The sequence below is a fragment of the Protomyctophum bolini genome (genome assembly GCF_963924005.1).
Source record: "Protomyctophum bolini genome assembly, chromosome: 13".
Classification (NCBI taxonomy): domain Eukaryota; kingdom Metazoa; phylum Chordata; class Actinopteri; order Myctophiformes; family Myctophidae; genus Protomyctophum; species Protomyctophum bolini.
The window spans coordinates 35825047-35844801 of record NC_137874.1 but is presented as its reverse complement, the minus strand read 5'-3'; the positions used below and the strand labels follow the sequence as shown (position 1 = coordinate 35844801).

At 43.3% G+C, this 19755-nt stretch overlaps 1 protein-coding gene across 6 annotated transcripts in view; it reads right to left on the bottom strand.

Annotated features, from left to right (window-relative positions):
- The window catches only part of LOC308327269 (unconventional myosin-XVIIIa-like), a 77604-nt gene that overhangs the window by 30954 nt on the left and 26895 nt on the right, over window positions 1–19755 (bottom strand). For all 6 annotated transcript variants that reach the window (XM_080780556.1, XM_080780558.1, XM_080780554.1 and 3 more), the window contains 11 exons: window positions 16117–16255; window positions 15739–15898; window positions 15054–15240; window positions 14179–14407; window positions 13938–14047; window positions 12556–12621; window positions 10199–10327; window positions 2332–2475; window positions 1211–1300; window positions 889–1008; window positions 557–677 (listed from right to left, as the gene is read on the bottom strand). In XM_080780556.1, coding sequence (XP_080636682.1) covers window positions 557–677; window positions 889–1008; window positions 1211–1300; window positions 2332–2475; window positions 10199–10327; window positions 12556–12621; window positions 13938–14047; window positions 14179–14407; window positions 15054–15240; window positions 15739–15898; window positions 16117–16255 — 1495 coding nt within the window. The remainder of the gene's footprint in view (window positions 1–556; window positions 678–888; window positions 1009–1210; window positions 1301–2331; window positions 2476–10198; window positions 10328–12555; window positions 12622–13937; window positions 14048–14178; window positions 14408–15053; window positions 15241–15738; window positions 15899–16116; window positions 16256–19755) is intronic.

Genomic DNA, 19755 nt, shown 5'->3' with positions numbered 1-19755 from the left:
GTTAAAGCCATTGATCTCGGAAGCACGGACCATATCCAGCCGGAATAATAAATCTCACTTGACATTTATTTTAGCCTTGTTATAAGCTGTGAATGAACATTAGCATTCGAAGCAGCAACGACGACGATCAGGTGGTAAAGGAGCTTTAACCCCTTTTGGGCGGGAACCCCTTTTGGTGTTAGCTATTGAATGTTTTTTGAAAAATCGAAGAACGACTGACATAGGGCCGATTCATACTCCTATTTTACAGCTGTTTCGGCGCTGTAGTGCCGAAATGATTTCGGCTCGTCAGAAAATTTCAGTAGCACCGAAGAGCTGACTTTAGGACAGTACCTGCCCCCCCGAACCTCAAATGACGTCACATTGTAGGCTCAACAGAGCCGAACCGACTTTTATTCGGCTCTAAAATAGGAGTATGAATCGCGCCATAGAAACATAGCTTTTTCAGAAAACTGTCACGATGTAGAAGACATTATTTTTTAGAATCTGATCTCAGGTCAGAATGGGTTAATGCGTCCGCCCTGCCCAGAGCCCACTGGAAGGCGTTCAGACTGACCGGCGTCATCGTCGTCATCCGCCTCCAACTCCCCGTTCAGCTCGGCGGTTCTCAGGAGCCGGGCCTCCATCACCTCCACCTCCTGTGCTTCCATCTGCTTCTTCATGGCATCAAACTTGGCCTGGGACGGGACAGATGGGAACAGTGAGCGGGCCGCAGAGCGGCCAGGTGTTCACGGTGGTTCCTGTGGCACCCCGGGGGCGTGTCCATTTTGAGGCATCGTTTCATCCTCACCAGTCAAATGAACACTGCAGATTTGATCGTGTGTGTGTGTGTGTGTGTGTGTGTGTGTGTGTGTGTGCGCGCGCGTGCACGTGTACGTGCGTGCGTACCTGTAGGTCCTTCATGTCCTTCTCTAGACGTAGTCGTTCTGAGGTCTCAGTCTCTAATAGCTGTGACGCTGACTCTGCCGTATTCCTCTCATCAGCCAACTCTGCCAACAACTCTGTGATCTAGAGGACACACACGCACACACACAGTACATACATCACACACAGCACAGCACAACAACACGAGAAGCAAGCTTCTGGGTGTAATACAAGCACATCCTTATTACCATACAAGCAGTCAGACCTTCAAATGAATCCATAGGGTGTACCACAATGACAATGACAACAGTGCAACAACAACACAACAGACAGAGAGAGAACGCACCCTGCTCTCCAGTCGATCGGTGTTCAGCCTCAGCTCGTTCCTCTCCTTCTCCACCTTCTCCAGCTTTGACCTCTGCAGCTGGAGGTCCTCCTGTGTTGCACCGTGAGACGTGGAGAAAAGAGAAGTAGACAAAAAGGCAGTGGTACATGGAAAAAGTGCTCAATTGTTTTACTTAAGTGAAAAGTATACTGTAATGTACTGTAGAAGTACTCCGTTAGAAGTAAAAGGCCGCTATTCAAAACGTACTTGAGTGAAAGTATACAAGAGTATTAGCATGTACTTAAAGTACCAAAAGTAAAAGTACTCATTGTGCATAATGTCCCGTTTTCAATCTTTTGGAAATAGCAAAAAAAACTATAGGAACAGAATGGTACATCGTTGTCCCTCCTGTTCTGTACCGATATGAACAGAACGGTACATCATTGTCCCTCCTGTTCTGTACCGATAGGAACAGAACGGTACATTGTTGTCCCTCCTGTTCTGTACCGATAGGAACAGAACGGTACATCGTTGTCCCTCCTGTTCTGTACCGATAGGAACAGAACGGTACATCGTTGTCCCTCCTGTTATGTACCGATAGGAACAGAACGGTACATCGTTGTCCCTCCTGTTCTGTACCGATAGGAACAGAACGGTACATCGTTGTCCCTCCTGTTCTGTACCGATAGGAACAGAACGGTACATCGTTGTCCCTCCTGTTATGTACCGATAGGAACAGAACGGTACATCGTTGTCCCTCCTGTTCTGTACCGATAGGAACAGAACGGTACATCGTTGTCCCTCCTGTTCTGTACCGATAGGAACAGAACGGTACATCGTTGTCCCTCTTGTTATGTACCGATAGGAACAGAACGGTACATCGTTGTCCCTCCTGTTCTGTACCGATAGGAACAGAACGGTACATCGTTGTCCCTCCTGTTCTGTACCGATATAGGAACAGAACGGTACATCATTGTCCCTTCTGTTATGTACCAATAGGAACAGAACGGTACATCGTTGTCCCTCCTGCTCTCGGTGCCTCCGAGACGCCATTTCTTTGTTCGACAGGGAGGAACTCCTTTTTCAATCTGACTCGTTTTTCATATTGTACATAATGATCAGTCATACAATACAGCACTTACATCTTTGGCTCTCATCTGGTCCTCAGTGAGCTGGACCTTGATGAGTGGTTGGACGGTGGTGAAGAGTTTCCACCAGTGCCAGTCCCTCACACCGCGGTTCTTCACTATGTTCTTCTGGACACAGCGGATGGCCAGATCCTGAAGCTGTGGACACACACACACACACACACACACACACACACACACACACACACACACACACACACACACAGGAATTACTCCATGTACTGTATTTGTTTCTGTATAGTATAGTATAGTATAGTTTCTTCTCCCCATTTAGAAATGAGAGCAATGTTAATTTCACTTTCACAAAAGTTCAGCTTGTGCAAGACAATCACTCGCTGTCGGCTTGTAGATCTATTATTTTTGGCGAGCGACACCATCATACTATAGAGTGAAATTCTGTATGCCTTTGTATGGAGGCAAAACTATGCAAATGATTCACACAGGCATGTGCATTCAATTTACCAACCAAATGGTGGGATTCACCATTTGATGCCCACAAATTTCATGTAGCCAATGTTGGTCTTTTCTTCAGAACAGAAATGCACTCAAATATCATCATACTATAATAATAATTCACTCAATGTCTGAATGAATGTCTGTCTGAATGTCTGACATTGTTGTATAGCTCCTCACTGGCTGCACCAATCGCGCCAACCTTTCACACAGGCATTGACCAGAATATTATGAAAGTCTTAACGAAGCCCTTTTCTCAATTTAACAACTTATTAATTAATAACTAATTTATTAGTGAATTAAAATTTCCCATCGACTTATTGGGAAAATGCAAAAACTCACAGTCAACTCACAGTCAACAGTATTTTTCTCTCAGAAACGGTCTGAGCTACAGTTACAACACTTTGAAGGGAGGTCCATAATAATTATTTAAATTAATGTAATACATAATCAGTTGGCCTCATGGTGCCTTATAACTCTTGAACCGTAGGTCGTAAAATCTAAATTTCACTTTCTCATGATTCCTTGGGTCATGGCGCATCTCCCCATTCGCGTCAGGATAGATTTTCCCATTTTGACTTTTCTTCAAAACACACTTTGTGCTCTTCCACCTACAGCTTTTGTGCAAATCTCACGAAAATCGGTACACATGATCTCTGGACCTATCCGATTAAAACACCACAGGCAGAATTTTCATAGTCCATATCGTTCGGCTGTAATCAGCTTCCAAAGTTTCACACAAAATGACACAAATCACGAACGGAATGTCCAATCCACCCCAAATTTTATTCACATGTCGAGGGTGGTTTAATTAACGGAGAGCCCAAAGCAATTCCATTTGCATCCATAGGGGCGCCACAAATGCGGAATTTTACAACGTTTATTGCAAAAACAGCGAGACAGGACAACTCCCTCCCGATCAGTAATGTGATATATTACATCGCATCACCCACACTGTACATCATTGGTGTTCATATATTCAGAACGGGTATACGGTCTAGTCAATCAATACTCGTTAAGTCTTGGGACCGTTTTTGAGTGTCACTGTTGCGCAGTGTTGATTTCGTCGACTAAGACGAAAAATGTTCGTCGACTACCTTTTTTCCACTGACGAAAACTAAATGGAAACTAAATAAAAACTAAGCTACGATGACTAAAACTATGACTAAATGTATTGACAATTTCGTCAACAAATAAAAACTACACTAACATGTTATAGGAAGGGACTGGTAGTTGAAATTTAAAGCAGCACTATGAAACTTTCCTCTACTACCCCAGAGTGCTGCATTGAGAGAATAGAGACAACCTGCTTACCCAGGGAGAAATTCCGGTGTCATAGTAGCAAGAGCAGTAAAACAAATAAATAAAGATAAAATAAATCCAAATAAAACAATAGTTAGACTTCAAATTATAACACAATACATCACTGGGTCCCTGAACCAACAGGTTAGTGAATGTACAGTCTATCAATAAAGTATAAGTGATATAAGTGAGTATAAGTGTGCAATATATCCCCATTGAATCTATTCATTAATACATGTCTGGAGTGGTGATAGAGAGCACATTCCAAGACTAGCAGTGTTTATTAATTAAATCAAACATGTCTGCAAATAATTCCAAGTGTTATACGATTTCCATGCTGCTTATGCGTGAGAATTTCTGGCTGAAGCAGATTATGGGTAAACCCAATTAGAGCAACATAGTTCCCAGCATCAGGTACACTGTGCCCTGAAGGCACCCTCTACGACCAATTAGGATTTGTCATACCATGAAGGCATTAGCATGCAGTAAAATGCATCAAATCTCCGACAACCACATCAAACAGGCCTCATTTGTAACATTTAGCCCATAATGACTTAATTAGTTTCACAAACAAAAGATTAAACCACTTGAGCAGCGTGAATAAACAAAGTGTTATACTGTATCACATTGAGAGGGCATGACAGTGTGCAATGGAAACTGGAATTGGAATGAGGCAAGATTATGACAAAACACATGACCTCCGTGCTATGCCATCTGTCTGAGCACTCTACAGATACCTAATGTGGAGCTTAGCAAAAGGACTGGGAGGGAATGTCACATTTTTGGTAACAGATGGGGATGAATGTGTTTTTCTGCTTGCCAATTGTGTGTGAGTGCGTGCGTATGTGTGTGCAGACTGTAAAATGAGCCCTATTCTACCACAGGGCAGTACCAGCTCTACCACCTGGCTCCACTGCGTATCCAAATAAGACTCTTAAACCCACCACTTATTATGAGACTTACTAGCTGCTCTACTCAGTATCTTAGGAATTCTAGCTTGGTATCTTGGTGGGCATGCTAATCATCTGCCTCCATCTCACCCTGTCCTCTGCCTCCTCTTCATTCACGCCAGTAGGCTATGTCCTCTTACACTAAATCCATAAATCTCCTCTTTGGTCTTCCTCCAAACTCCTCCGATATATTCACTATCCCTTCTCTGTACGTGTCCAAACCATCTCAGTGTTGGAACAACAGATGTATTGTCATAGGAAAGTAGGAGATTGCTCCGGTATGCATGTCTGTCCGCAGCTAATCTCGCAAACTACGATGCCGATAAGCATAATATTTCTTCTTGTACACATTGCTGGCCAATAATATGAATATATCGGTCAACGACAACTATGTCGTGATGTAGTATCACATTGCGTCAAATTTCCTTTTTGAGCAATTGCAAATTAAAATCATTAATCATTAATGCTCATTACATTTTCCCAGGCTAAAGAACAAGTGAAACATTGTTTCATTGCGATAGAACATGTCGATTTGACGTAATGCCGATACATGTAGTCAAAAAGATTAAGCTGAGGTCATGCCCAGTTAGGTTATATAATTAGTACCATTTCTACAGTAGCAAGTTTACATAATTATACCCACTATATACCTGACCACATGTTAGACTGTCTTCATAGTTTCATCATAATGAGTTACATCTCTCAGCTCATAGCACGAGGCCTGCTTCCAAGTGTTGTTTAACTACATCATTGTAGCTGTTTATCCTTTTACCTGTAGCTGTTCCATTTCCATTTCCAATTGTACTTCCTTGTATGTCGTACAATGTGCTGCTTATTCTGTTTTTCATTCGTCTAAGGAGCTAATAACATTACTCCAGTCCTAGACCACCCGATGTGTGCATGGATGACTTGCCCGTATATTTCAGCTTTCAGCTGCAAGCTTCTCTGGCAAATAGAGAAGCAAAGCCACAGATTGGACTCCTGCATGGCACAGCAGGAGGACCATAAACACATTTACCGTACTCCCCTGAAATTAACGTAATATTGAATTGCGTCACTCAAAATAATAAGTGTGATTCGTGTCGCACCTGATGTGAGTGAGTGCGTCCCAACAACCAGGGAATGTAAAGAGAATGTGGAACATCTTCATTATCTAAGTTGTAAAAGGATTTTTTCCCCCAGCTAGCCAACAAAAGTAGGGTTTCGAAAAGGAAAAGTGGTTAAAAAGACTGCATTTGGCAAAGGAAGGTAGAGAGAGAAGTGGGCAAGTGGGCAATAAACTCAAATCTAGAATGTTTAATGAGCTTGTTTAATTGGATGTGTCCAAAGACACAGTTTTTGGAAGGAAGAAAAATTGAGCCTGTAACACTTAATCTTTAAAAAAAAAAAATGGTTTATGTGCACTGCGAATATTCCAGCGCCATAGTTTCCTCACTTGGAGAAACAAAGTGCCAAAGGGCATGCAACCTCGTGGAGATTTGCACTCTACCGAGTGGACCTTGCTAGTTTTATTTTGAACATATTGACATCAACACAGGACTTACTGAAATTATGGCCACAGTTTATGTTAAACGGCATATGGGGAACTAATTGCAACTCTTCCACGCCACTTTTTATTTGTAATGTTATATTCTTCAAATGTGGATTGTCAATTTATTTATAGACTCAAAACAAGGGGGACCGTGGCACAGCCTCACAGATTCAACTAACTCAGTGTCTCTGCTGGGCCTGTTCTGACATGGAACAAATCGTAAATATGCATATTACCATCTCCACCCTGCAAAGGCTGGGTGTTTCGTACAGTACAGAGGCACAGCAGCCGAATCAATTTCCACGAAGGGAGAAGAGCAAGGGCACAAGTGGATGTCATTAAACAACGATTATTCTAAGACTGGGTGGCAACACACTCAGTTAATCTACCTCATGGAGCCAAGGAGCAATGGTTCTCCTTCAGTAATATACCACTTCACTGGCCCTGTCCAATTACTCTGCTCGGAGAGGTGGTGCATTTTGAATATTAAGGCACCCGAATTTGATGGGGAAGAAAGGAGAATTTATACACTATGTCAGCATATTGTATTTATCTTTCAGATGATCCATGCAAAGAGACCCACATGTGACTTTACACAATGGCAGGTTTCGCAATATGCAGAGTGATATTAGTCTGACAACAGCACCATGTTTTGTTGATGATGGATTACAGTGGTGTAACCAAATGTGAAAAAACAGTGGAAATGCTTCTTGAAATCAAAGATTTTTTTTTTATTTGTGTGCTTTTGTCATTTTCCTGTTGACTGCAAAATCTTCTCTCCAACCTTTTCTGAGGTAAATGTAATTGTAAATCCTCATTTAACTTTCTGCGGTAGGAACCTAAGGGGTCTTTTACAGTATATGGGTCAAAAGAAAAAGTATGTAGTGTACATGTGACATACTGTACATCATTTATATCAGTGGTTTTCAACTTTTTTCATCTCAAGGCCCATTATTTATTCAGCATTTGACCCACGGAACACCATTTGATGAGATTTAGCCTCTCAGATCCAAAACTATGAATATTTTGTTTGTCGTTGAATAAGATTTTGTCCACAATTCCATGCTGTATTGATGTGGTACCATATAGTAGGAGAGATAACAGGCAAACAAACGTTGATCAAAATAACAATTCTATTATTGTGTAGACTTCTTCTAAATTATGTAACGCAGATGTTTAACAATAATTTAACTATTGAGAGCGTACAATTAAAGCGAATTGACCCGTAACGGTCCATTTGGTTTCATGTTTCATGTTACGCTCTCAAGAGTTAAAGATCTATAAGGGTCCATTTGGTTACCAACTCTCCATCATTTAGCTGGGGACCACCTGGAACCCCCCTCAAGGAGCACTGGTTGAAAACCACCAAAAACTAATTGCCTACTTTAATGTACCTCGCCAAAACGGAAGCAAAAAGTTACAGAGTGAAAATAAAGTGACTCTTATCTTTCCATTATAGATACATTTACAAGAAAAGATGTGGGAGGGCTCAGAGGGGGGGTGAAAAAGCCCCTTAGCTAATGGATTTTGTAATGGTACAGCTGTCAAGCGAGCTTGCACGGTCCCTTACTGCTGACTTTCTGCCATTTCCAACAGATTAGAGAGCACCAAGGTTCTGGGTCTGCCGCTCTGTGTGAATAATGACCTTTGAACTTAACCCATTTAGACCTGGGAACGATTCTACAAATGTCTTCTAAATCCTGACAGTTTTCTGAAAAACCTATGTTTCTATGTCAAACTATTTCATGTCAAAGAGCTCCAGAATGATCTATGTATATTTGGCCGCCGACCCCCATCTGAAAATATGTTGTTCCAGGGACCACCCCCAGAAACAAAGATTTGAGTTAAAAATGTTCGCTCTGAAAGAGTATATTCAAACATCTGGACGACATTTTCACGATTAAAAAAAAAATATCAGACCTACAAGCTCGGTTATTTTTCAATAGCTAAAGTATAACATAATGCTTAAAACACCAACAGGGGTTCCCGCCCAGAATGAGTTAATAAGAGGAACACTGCATGGCCTTTTGCGGCTTACCATTTTCAACCAACACCCATTACTCAAAAGCTGCTTGCGTTGCTATATGGGTAAAAAGGGAACGGAAATCAGATCATGTCAGCAGTATAGAAGCCAGCCCTAAGACACTGCGGGAAGAGGCTGTATTATGTTCTATTGCAGCCTGTAATATATATTCACAATCATTTGTTAATGCTGTTTATTGGCTTCCCTGACATCACAGAGAGAGAAGTTGATTGAATTAACTTTTTTTTCTCTTCATCTGCTGGTTCATTATTACATTTAGTGAGACATACGTAGTGTACATGGAGGATGGAGAGAAGCAGCATGTCAGCAGTATGTAAGGTTCACTTGTCACATGTCACATGTGATCCCTGTGGCCATGCTGATTGGATGGCCCAGGATGCTGTGGGGGCCGGGTTGGACTAATGGATTTGAGTGCAAGTAGTTCAAGTGTAAGGAGTTGAACATGCAGATACATCGGTGCTATAGTCAGCACTAGTAGTCTAATAGAAACCCCTCACGTACTCCAGGCTTTCGAAAACTCACGCATTACTTATCTCTAATTATCCTTTAAAAAGCCAAATAAACAGTAGGCCTAAACTGCTAATTTTTGATAATAATGTTTTTGTTGATATATAAATTAAATGTCAACGAGTAATTTGTTGTCCACGAATAAATTATAAAACCTCAGACAGAATCACAATAAATGAGCTCTCAGGCTGTTACTTGTTTGATGCTTTTGGCAGATTATAAATGTATGGCCATGGGCATTCTACGTAGTGATGCACCGAATATTCGGCCGCAGAAAATATTCGGCAGAAAATGGCTAAAAATGCATTTTCGGCCTATTCGGTTTCGGCCCGAATAGGCAGAAAATATATCACCGAATAGTGTATGCAATTAATGCATTCAAAAGAGCTGAATAAATGTTTTATGGACCCATAATAGTGATTATTATTTAAGTTAAGTTTTGCCATAACCATTTATTTTGCCATAAATCAGGTAGCTTTAAGGTACGGCCATGACAGCAATGGTAGGGAAAAAAAGATATATAATATTAATCATATTCGGATATTCGGTTTTCGGCCAACTGTTTCCTATATTCGGTATTCGGTTTCGGCCAAGAATTTACCTTTCGGTGCATCCCTAATTCTACGTAAAAACAATCTTTATATTAGTGATAACTAGACCGGTGCCCTGCTGTAGAGCACCGAGTCGGTAGCGATGGAAGTTGGAGATTCATGCCCCACCTGGCTATGCAATACCCGTTGTACCCCTGTCAGAGTACCCGTTCCACCCATCTGTCTGTGTCCACTTTATGCCCATATATGGAGATTTCTGTATCTGTCTCTCTGTGTCCCTTTATTCATATATGGAGTTCTTTGTGTTGAAGTGTTGTGATGTCAGAAGAACACAGGCCAGCTCCATATATGGAGATATAGGGGTAGACATTGTGCTGGTTCTGGACAACCGGCTATCCGACGGACTCGACACCAGGCACTCACTGTGGTGCTATACGTATGTACAGTACCACCACACGTGGTACGTACGTACATACGTACCACAGAGACTTGGTCCATTTATAGATAGATAAGCCATGCCTACCTTTCTCTTCTTGAAGGCCTGTCGTGCCAGGTAGCCACTGCATGAAGCTTGGAACAGGGTTATATTACGTTTGGTCTGCTCATCCCGCTGCTCCTCCAGCTTAGCCAAGGTCCCAGCTCTGAAGAACAACTAGAGTAGAACGCGCGCACACACACACACACACACACACACACACACACACACACACACACACACACACACACACACACACACACACACACACACACGCGCGCAAACACACACAAACGTTAAGCCTAGTTTTGGGGTTCATACTTTATTTATCCTTTGTCACACAACTGTCCCTGGATAAAGTATAAATGAGCCTCAGATCATTTCATCTAGCGACCAAAGGGTATAATTGCTCCCAAGATGGACATTCAGAGGTGAGGTCACCCATGGTCATTGGGTGTGAAAACACACACCTTTGAAGTGCACTGAAGCGGTAAATCAATATGAAACGGCGTAATCCATGGCCAAGAGAGTCTTATCTGATGAGGAAGCTGTGATTAAGTTATTATCTCTCACAATCAGCAAGTATATCCGTCTAATCAGTTAAAGCTAGAAATAGTAGTGGGATCACAGGCCAGCCTGTCTATCCCTCACAGGGATTAGGTACGGTGGGTGAATGCCTTCAAGACACGAGCACGGCGAGCAACTAAAATGAATGGATGATGATGAGAGATCTGTCTCAAGCCAAGGCTCTCTCTAGCCTGGCTCCAGTGCTTTATAAATGACCAAACCCCTATGGGTGATCTGTTAACAGGAAAGAGGCTGGAAATGACAGAGTAGCGTCAAGTAGGGGAGAATCTCTGAAGCAGTATGGGGGAGTGATGCGTTCAATGACGGATGTCAGAGTAAATGGAGTTGTGAAATGGCATGCTGAAGACCCTTATTGAAAGGGAGACCATTAGCCAATTCCTGAGTATTTTACCCATACTGTGTCTACTTAGCACTTTAAAAGCCACTACACAGGAGGAAGAATGAGCAGATTGTAATGAGTGTAGACACAAATTGTGAAGTTTGCATGCACATATCTAACAGTGTGGTTTATGGTTTATCCCATCTATCACTGCAATGAGGATATTGACATATAATTGGCTTGCTAGACAGAGGTTGCCAAGATGTCACAGCAGGAGTGCTCAACTACTTCTGAATCAAATTCACACTCCAGTCCACACCAATGTCAACATCTGCTTCCAAATCATTTCATCTTCAGACACATAAAGATACCTGAAAGGCATATAGAACAGACTATACTTATTGTAGAAATATTTAATAAAGTTTTGGTACGGCCAGCAGCAGGGCCGGATTTACCCTCCCAAGGGCCCCCGGGCTAGACAAGATTTCAGTGGTATTTTGTTTTAATTTCGCTGTAATTTTGGGGTACCCAGCCCCCCCAAAAGAGAGAGGCAGACAGACAGACTAGTCGCTGAATGAATGCAGCCACTAGTAGCCAGTAGTGCACTAATGCAGTTTTACAGCTAAATATTTCACAATGTGCTCTATAAAATCACAGTAAGAGAGATGAGCAATAAAGAAAGAATAAAGCCACTAATGGTGCACAAATGCAGTTGCCAGTTTTACAGCAAAAATATTGGCTAGATTTCATTGCCGGAGGGATTAAACTGGCAGAGGTGGCAGTGCTCCTATATTTAGCTAAATATAGGCCCTCAAAAATATATTTATAGTGCTAGGATATGAACGCTAGTATGGTTTCTCTATGTCAACTACCGTGAGTAGGTTTACTATACTGTCTGTAAGTGATTTGGTACTTGACAAGACAATACAGTCTGCAGTGGCCTACTGACCTTCAGTTCAAGATCTGACCGACCCCACTCCCGCTTACTTAGAACATATGAACATACCGTATGTCTATTCGAACCTTCCCTGAAGCTTCCCCTGGACAATACTTAACTCCACACATGCTAGACACTTCTTCCTCCTGGTTCCCAAACTGTGTAATGCCACTGTCTGAAAACTCACCTCTTCAGACTCCACCTCACCCCCTAGAACTCCTCTCTCCTCATCACCTTTGTTGAGTGATGCTAGTTATACTACGCAGATCTATGTTAGTTTAGTTAGCCTTCTTGTTCATGGATTTGTTTAGCTTGCAGTCAATGTTAAGAATGTTATTAAGATAGAGTATAGACAGATGCTTGGTTTCATGTTCATGTTTACCTTGTATCCTAGTTTATTTGACGCACTACAATGTTCTCTTTGCACTTCACTTGACTATTTACTCTGTTGTTTGTTGAATTATTGCACTTCAGTCAATCTGGTTAAGAGTGTCTGCTAAATGCCTAAAATGCAACGTTAAGTTCTGTTCTGAATGGCTAGTGCGGAGGAGTAGTACTCACCCTACTCAGACCCATGTGATAGCTGCTCTTCTCCAAGTCCAGTGACTCCAACAGCTCTTCCACTGCCTGGACAGAAAACACACGAGTGCACACACACACACACACACACACACGCACGCACGCACACGCACACACACACACACACACACACACACACACACACACACACACACACACACACACACACACACACACACACACACACACACACACAGGTCTCAAACCTCGGATGCTTTTGTTAACACTGTACTTTGGTTCAGCGGCCCCCAGGTCCCTCAGCGGCGTGTCATCTGTGACATCGGGCTACACCTCCTCCATTTCACTCTAATCTATTCCCCGACATGCTTCTTTCTCAAAGGCATTAAGCACCCAGAGAGAATCAAAATGCGGACCATAGTAGACAACAGCAGAATCCAGCTGCTCCAGGCTTATGTCTTATCCCTAGTGGTGTCGGTGCCACAGCATCCATTAACACACACACACACACACACACACACACACACACACACACACACACACACACACACACACACACACACACACACACACACAGTCCGTACGTACAGAGGCCTTTCCCGGTCTCATGTGTTTGTCTGTACCTCTGCACCCCCTGCTAGAGCCCCCTGCCTGAAAGACCATATCTAGATTACACAAGGAGAGGTTAGCCGTGAGCACTGAGGGGCTTTTGTTTGCCACCGTTTCCACAGAAACACAGCCCCAAGACACTGACACAGGGGGAGAAAGGCTTTCTTTTTTTCACTCCATTGCGCCATTCTTTGACTCTTTCCCGTTCCTGTCTAGAGACGAGGTTTAGTGTTTTTCTTTCTCACCATTACAGGTCTCAACACACTGCTCCCCCTCGCTGAAAGTTTACCTCCAAAGGGAGGGAACATTAGCAGCCTCTCTCCACAGGTTGGATTTCATGAAATGTCAAAACTATCCGACTGTCTCACTGTTGCATCTCCAAATGCAATACAGTATTGACGTCCTTGCCTGGCAAATCGTTGAGGCGAAAAATCTCGCTAGTTAGCCGTCATGGCCCTGAATATTAAGTAGATGTGTCCAAATACTTGGACTGTATGTTTGCGGGCTCTTAACCCCAATGCAATTAGTGGGCATTTCCTGTCTACACTTCCTATCGATCTGCCTCGGTAACAGGCATGATGCAGCTGGAATTAAGCTGATCAGGTCATTACAACGGCTCTGATGAATGGAGGTTTCTTTCTCTGTCAGTGGCTGCTGTCAGACCACAGAGGGAGTGGGAGAACACTACCTCTTCACATTATTCATCTTCTCCGTCCCCCCCCCCCCCCCTACGAGAGCTATAAATCATTATTCCCTTTTTCTGTCTGTCTGTCTCTCTCTCTCTCTTTCTGACTCACCCGCTTCTCATCCTTCACTATGTAATTTCGGCCATGTTTCTTGGTGAGGTGCGGTGCCAGCACGTCAAAACGTCGTCGGAACTCAGCGAACACCATGTGATCTGGGTAACCTGTAGCAGAGCAAGGAGAGAGAGAGAGATAGAGACATAATTCAACATAGTCCATGATATATGGAACAGGGTATTCATGGGCCTTTAGGAAAGCACGGTGGCGGTGACTGTCTGTGGCTCAGTGATCTCACCCTGCCTGTAGATTCTCAGCGCGTCCAGCAGCTTGGAGCCACGGAGCTGAGCGCGCAGCAGGGCAGCATCCAGCTGCGTCAGGCCAGAAACGGCACCCTCCGCTGCATGGACATCACTGTCCCCCCCTTTAGACATGGAGCCACTCAGGACCTTCAGGGCGTCAGCCTTTGGCAGTATGCAGTGAACAAAGTGGACCCTGGACCTGCGCACCATGTCCAACAGAGCGTCCTGGAGGAGGCAAACGTTGGGTTAGGAGTTTATTGCAGAAAAAAAGACACTGCTAACCAACATAATACTTACAATTTGATGTTGTTTAATCATATTGTGGTATATATAGGGTATGTGCGTGACACCATCATCATATCCGGAAGTTATGCGGGAAGGCCTAGTGAGTGGCAAAATAAACTACTTTCTGGCCCTGACAGCCCATACATCCAAACAGAAAAGTCCTATCTGATTGCATTAAACGACGTTAAACGAGAAGTCGAGGGGCGACAACGCAAGCGTATTTACGTGGGCGCAGTCCCGTGAAATTGTCGCGCGCGTGCTCGTGTCGTGCACACGCCCGCAACTAACTAGACCTGGATTGTGATGAGCTTTTTTTTTACGCTTGCGTTGTCGCGCCCCTCTTGAGCAGACCTGGAGGAGACCTGTCGTTGATCCAGGCGACAACGTCTGCATTCATCGATGCCAGTATGAAAGTACCCTTAAGATTGTACATTGGGACAACGTCACACACACTGAAACACAGGCTCAACCTCGGCCTTGGTCTCACTTCTAATCTCCACCCCAAATTCCTGTCCTAATTTCAATCTCAGCCTGAAGACTTCTGGTCTCCGTTTCAGCACCGGCCCCTTCTGGTATCTCCTCTCACCACTTGGAGTTTAATCTGGATGCACAGGGACTTCTTCTTGATGGCAGCCACTCCTGTGGTGAAGGTTTTCCTCATGCTGGTGGCCCGTCGCAGCGACAGCTGGGAGCCGCCCTCCAGGCCGGCGATGGACCCGGACAGCACCGTGGCCCCTCCCCCTCGGCTCATGAACAGCGAACTTATGTTCTTCCTGGAAAAGGATAGAGAGTCGAAAACTGTGTCAGATCCTTCACAGTGGTGGAAAGGAACAAAGTACATTACTTCCCATGCCTGAGGCCGAATCTGGGAGGGCTGAGGTTTCTGAAAACCTTCAAATTCTGATTCTTTCTTTTTTTTTAAATAGTTATGTTGCTACATGTATAGCAATAGCTGATGAGACACAGAGAGCGCGCCGGCATCAAAGGTAGAACAATGTATCGGTTGCACCAGGTGTCAATGGTTATAAGTACTGTACTTAAGTACAATTTTGAGGTATTTGTACTTTACTTGAGTATTTCTAATTTCCAATACTTTTCCTTCTACTCCAGTACATCTCAGAGGCAAATTATTGTACTTTTACTCACTACATTTATTTGAAAACTAGCTACTAGATTTTTTTTTACTTAAGTAAAACAATTGAGTTTTCCACCACTGCCCCCAATAAAAAAATAAACAAATAAAATAAGATAAAATAAGGTGATGCATATACTTCTGCGAGTCCTGCAGGAGGCATGCAGCGCTGGCGGAGGCGGGGTTCTGCCTGGCGTGGTTCAGCCACCCTCTGGCGTCGTACTCCACCCAGTCAGTGCCATGACTGTGGCCCAATAAGAAGTGATGGGCCTTTTCACTCTTCAGCAGCAACGTGTGGCCTGATATAGAAACACACGCAAGCATTACTTCAATTATTAAAAACGGCACAAATCATGAAGTCAAAGGGATACCGGACAGGTGGGCACTATAGGGACATGGACAGTATATGCATGATGTGAACATGCACGGTACGTCATTGAGAGACTTACTTTACATTTTCCAAATATTTGCCAATTTAACACAGAGGAAGGAACATGGACCTTATAACGCGGCCCACCTTTGCTCTCTCCTTCGGCGGGCCCGTAGTAGCTGAACAGACGTCCCAACAGCTTCTCTTCTGAAGCCCCGGGCAACAGCGCCTCTTCCTCCATCAGCCACAAAAGGCCCCGCGCTTCATCTGTTCTTCCTGTCCGCACCTGTCAAGCACACGTTAACACCCACCCACGAGGACACATGAGCACACACAAAAACACACATTACACACGCAAACTCGCATCAAGGGTGTTCTTTACACATTTAACCATAAGACCTGAGGCCGATTCTACAAATGCCTTCTAAGTCAGTTAGTTCTCAAATCATATGTATAATGTATATTATGTCGGCTAGCTAAAATCTAAAATAACACTGTTTTAATGGGATAATGTCGTTAACTTGTTATCTGTTGGAGCTGCAACCCTCTGCACACGAGCAGGATTGCCTGTCTCACCAAAACAAACAGAACACTGCCTCGATGCAATAGACTGCTTTCCATCCATATGACTCACACCAAAGCCTAAGGCTGCTGACTTTGTTGAGACTCACTCATACTGCACTGTATATGAAAAGCCGTATGCTTCACACAGCTAGAGCATGGATTCCACTGATCTATTTGAAAGGAGAAGATTCATAGACCACAGGATGCCATTTTTGTTTGTTCCCTTAAATTGCTGAAGCCTCCCTCTGACCCCCTCCCGAGGAGCAGTGATGGTGTCTGCCCATCATTCTTCATAGTATACACAGGATGCTGCCTTCTGGGGGTCTCTTTCCCTTCGTATTTTTCTTTTGGTGTGTGTGCACAAACTTTGTCCTACACAAACATTAAACTCCCATTGACAATGAATGGAGACTTTTACGTCATAGTGTAATAATATATACATCATAATTCTTCCAAAAGTAAACTGAATAAAAGAAGGGCTGTGCCAGACTTGAGCCAGTATTGAAGAACAGACTGAAATGTCAAAATGACAATCTGTGGTCTTAAGATGACATGTGAGATGTCAGTTCAGTGTTTTGTGACTAAAAAAGGAAAAAAAAGGAAAAAGACCATAGAGTGGTTAATTGGCATGTTTGGTCCATTGACTATGGCTTCACTGTATAAGATTTTTCGATATATATATATATAGAGAAAAACATGGATCAAAAAGGCATAGAAGAGATTTGTCGATAGAACATAACAGAAGATAACAATACAAAATAAAATAATCATTGGCTAAATGCAGCTCTGTAAAAATGTGTCTTTAGGAGTGATTTAAAATGCGACACAGACTCGGGAAGCCAGTTTTTTTGCAGCCTGATTTTATGGTCAGAAGGGCCGTTCCGGATGATCTTAGTACACGAGGCTCGTAAGGGTCGAGTAGCTCAGATAAGTATGCTGGAGCAAGGCCGGATCTATAGCTTTGAATGTGAATAAGAGTATTTTAAAATCAATTCTGTAAGAAACAGGGAGCCAATGTAGGGAGGCCAGAATAGGGGTGATGTGGTCAAACTTTCTGGAGCCTGTTAGGAGGCGAGCTGCAGCATTCTGAATGAGTTGTAACCGGTTGATGGATTTTTTTGAGAGGCAGGAGTATAGGGAATTACAGTAGTCGACACGGGAGTAAATGAATGTGTGGATAACTTTTGTGAGATCGGGACGGGAAAGAAAGGGTTCGATTTTGGCTATGTTTCGAAGGTGGTAAAATGAAGACTGGACGACTTTCGTTACGTGACCCTTGAGGGTCAGGTTTCTGGCTGCAGATGTGATATTGGGACGTAGGGGGCCAAGGCTAAGTTCTAAACATGCTCTGTCAGATGGTGGGCCAAATAGTAGGACTTCAGTTTTGGATTCATTAAGTTGGAGAAAGTTGTTTGTCATCCAAGCCTTGATGTCGGCTAGGCATGAGTGCAGTATGGCTATGCTGGAAGTGTCGTGTGGATTGATGGGGAGATGATACTGTATATAATCGAAGCAGTGATTGATACTGTATGTATTTGTCCACCGGTATGGTCTTTTAATGGTTTAACCTATTAAAACTTTTAGCTATATATACAGTATATAGCTAAACCAGCTCAGTGGCCTTGTGGTTATAGTGCCGCCCTGAGACTGGGAGGTCGGGGTTCAATCCCCGGCCGAGTCATACCAAAGACTCTGCAGTGCCTCCCTGCTTGGCACACAGCATCAAGGGTTGAATTGGGGGTAAGTCCCTGCGACATACTAGTGTCCTGTCCAGGGAGTGTACAGTACTTGTACATCAAGCTGCCTCACGCTACAGAAACAGGAGATAGGCTCCTGCCCTATGGGCCGCATGGCTCGGCAAAACTTACTTACTTACTTATACTGTATATAGCACATTGGTTGGCTGTCACAGTCGCAGACTTTGGGGTCCTTCGTTGTAGAGGGTCTTGTATTTCTATGTATTGTTACTTGTTCTAGTTTTTATGGTCCTATGTTCATGTCTTCCCCAGGTGTTCCCCAGTTTTCTCTGTTCATTTGTAATAAATCCCCAATCTTGGGTTTTGCCTGCCTTGCCGTACTGCATTTGAGTCCTAACAACACCACCAGATCGTGACAGTTGGCTATTCAAAAATGTCAGATTATACAAGCTCATAGCGCATCACTTCGTGCCGCACTATGAGCTTTCACTATTGTACTATGTGCTATTTTAGAAAAATATTGAAAATGTGTGCAAATCTTTGAACGTATATTTTTAAAGGAAACATTTTAACTCAAATCTTTGCTTCTGGTGGTCCCTTGAACAAAGATATTTTGAGATTGGGCGTCAGTGGCCAGATACTATTTTTTTAACGAATCGGCCTCAGATCTTTTTTTTTTAAGTAAAAGGAAAAAATGGGAAGAGCAGATTGTGAAACCGGTCACTGTGGTGTTTTAATTTGTTGCAGCATCAACAAAGAGGACAGTCTACCTTTGCGCTGCTTAAAGAAATATACTGTACCCAAGACCAGGTGAAACCAGCATGCGCTAGAATGTGTGTGAGTTATGTCCTTCTCCATGACAGATCACACACTGAGGTCCCGCAGGCTTGGCTGGATCATTCTAGCCTCCTGACCCTGTGTTACCTTAGCAGTATATTATTCAGAATTGAAACACCTCCATATTATACCTTGTCATCTGTTCTATTAGTTTGAACCAGCTGGAAACCAAAGATTCAAAGAAGTTGGCCTTTTCAATGCACAAGAATGTTCCCTCCGCAGGATCAATGGCTTTGCTTTTTGGTCTGATGTGATCTGGCTCCATGCATTCATTTGATAGTATCCCCGCTGGAGCAGGGAACCTTTAAAGAGTAAAGCGCTTAAACCAACCACCCTGGAGTTATATACCAAACGGATCCCTGACACTCTGCACTGTGCCCTCGTTCTGTTTTCTATAGCACAATTCACAAGCTGGAAAAGCCAAACATTGATTTCCTTTTGTTGCAGCCAGTCAAATATTGTATACAAACCTTCCGCAGTCTGTGCGTATCTTTGATACAACATCGTGAAATATTATGAATAAAACACGCACCGAGAGATTGCAGAGAGAGAAAATAGAACTTGAAAGGGGCATGATTCATCTGGGCGGACTGATGCACTGAGGGATTCAGAGGGGAGTGAATAATACCAATAACCAGTCTGTTATGTGCAAATATCTACACAGTGATGTTTCCTTGTTAGTTTAAAG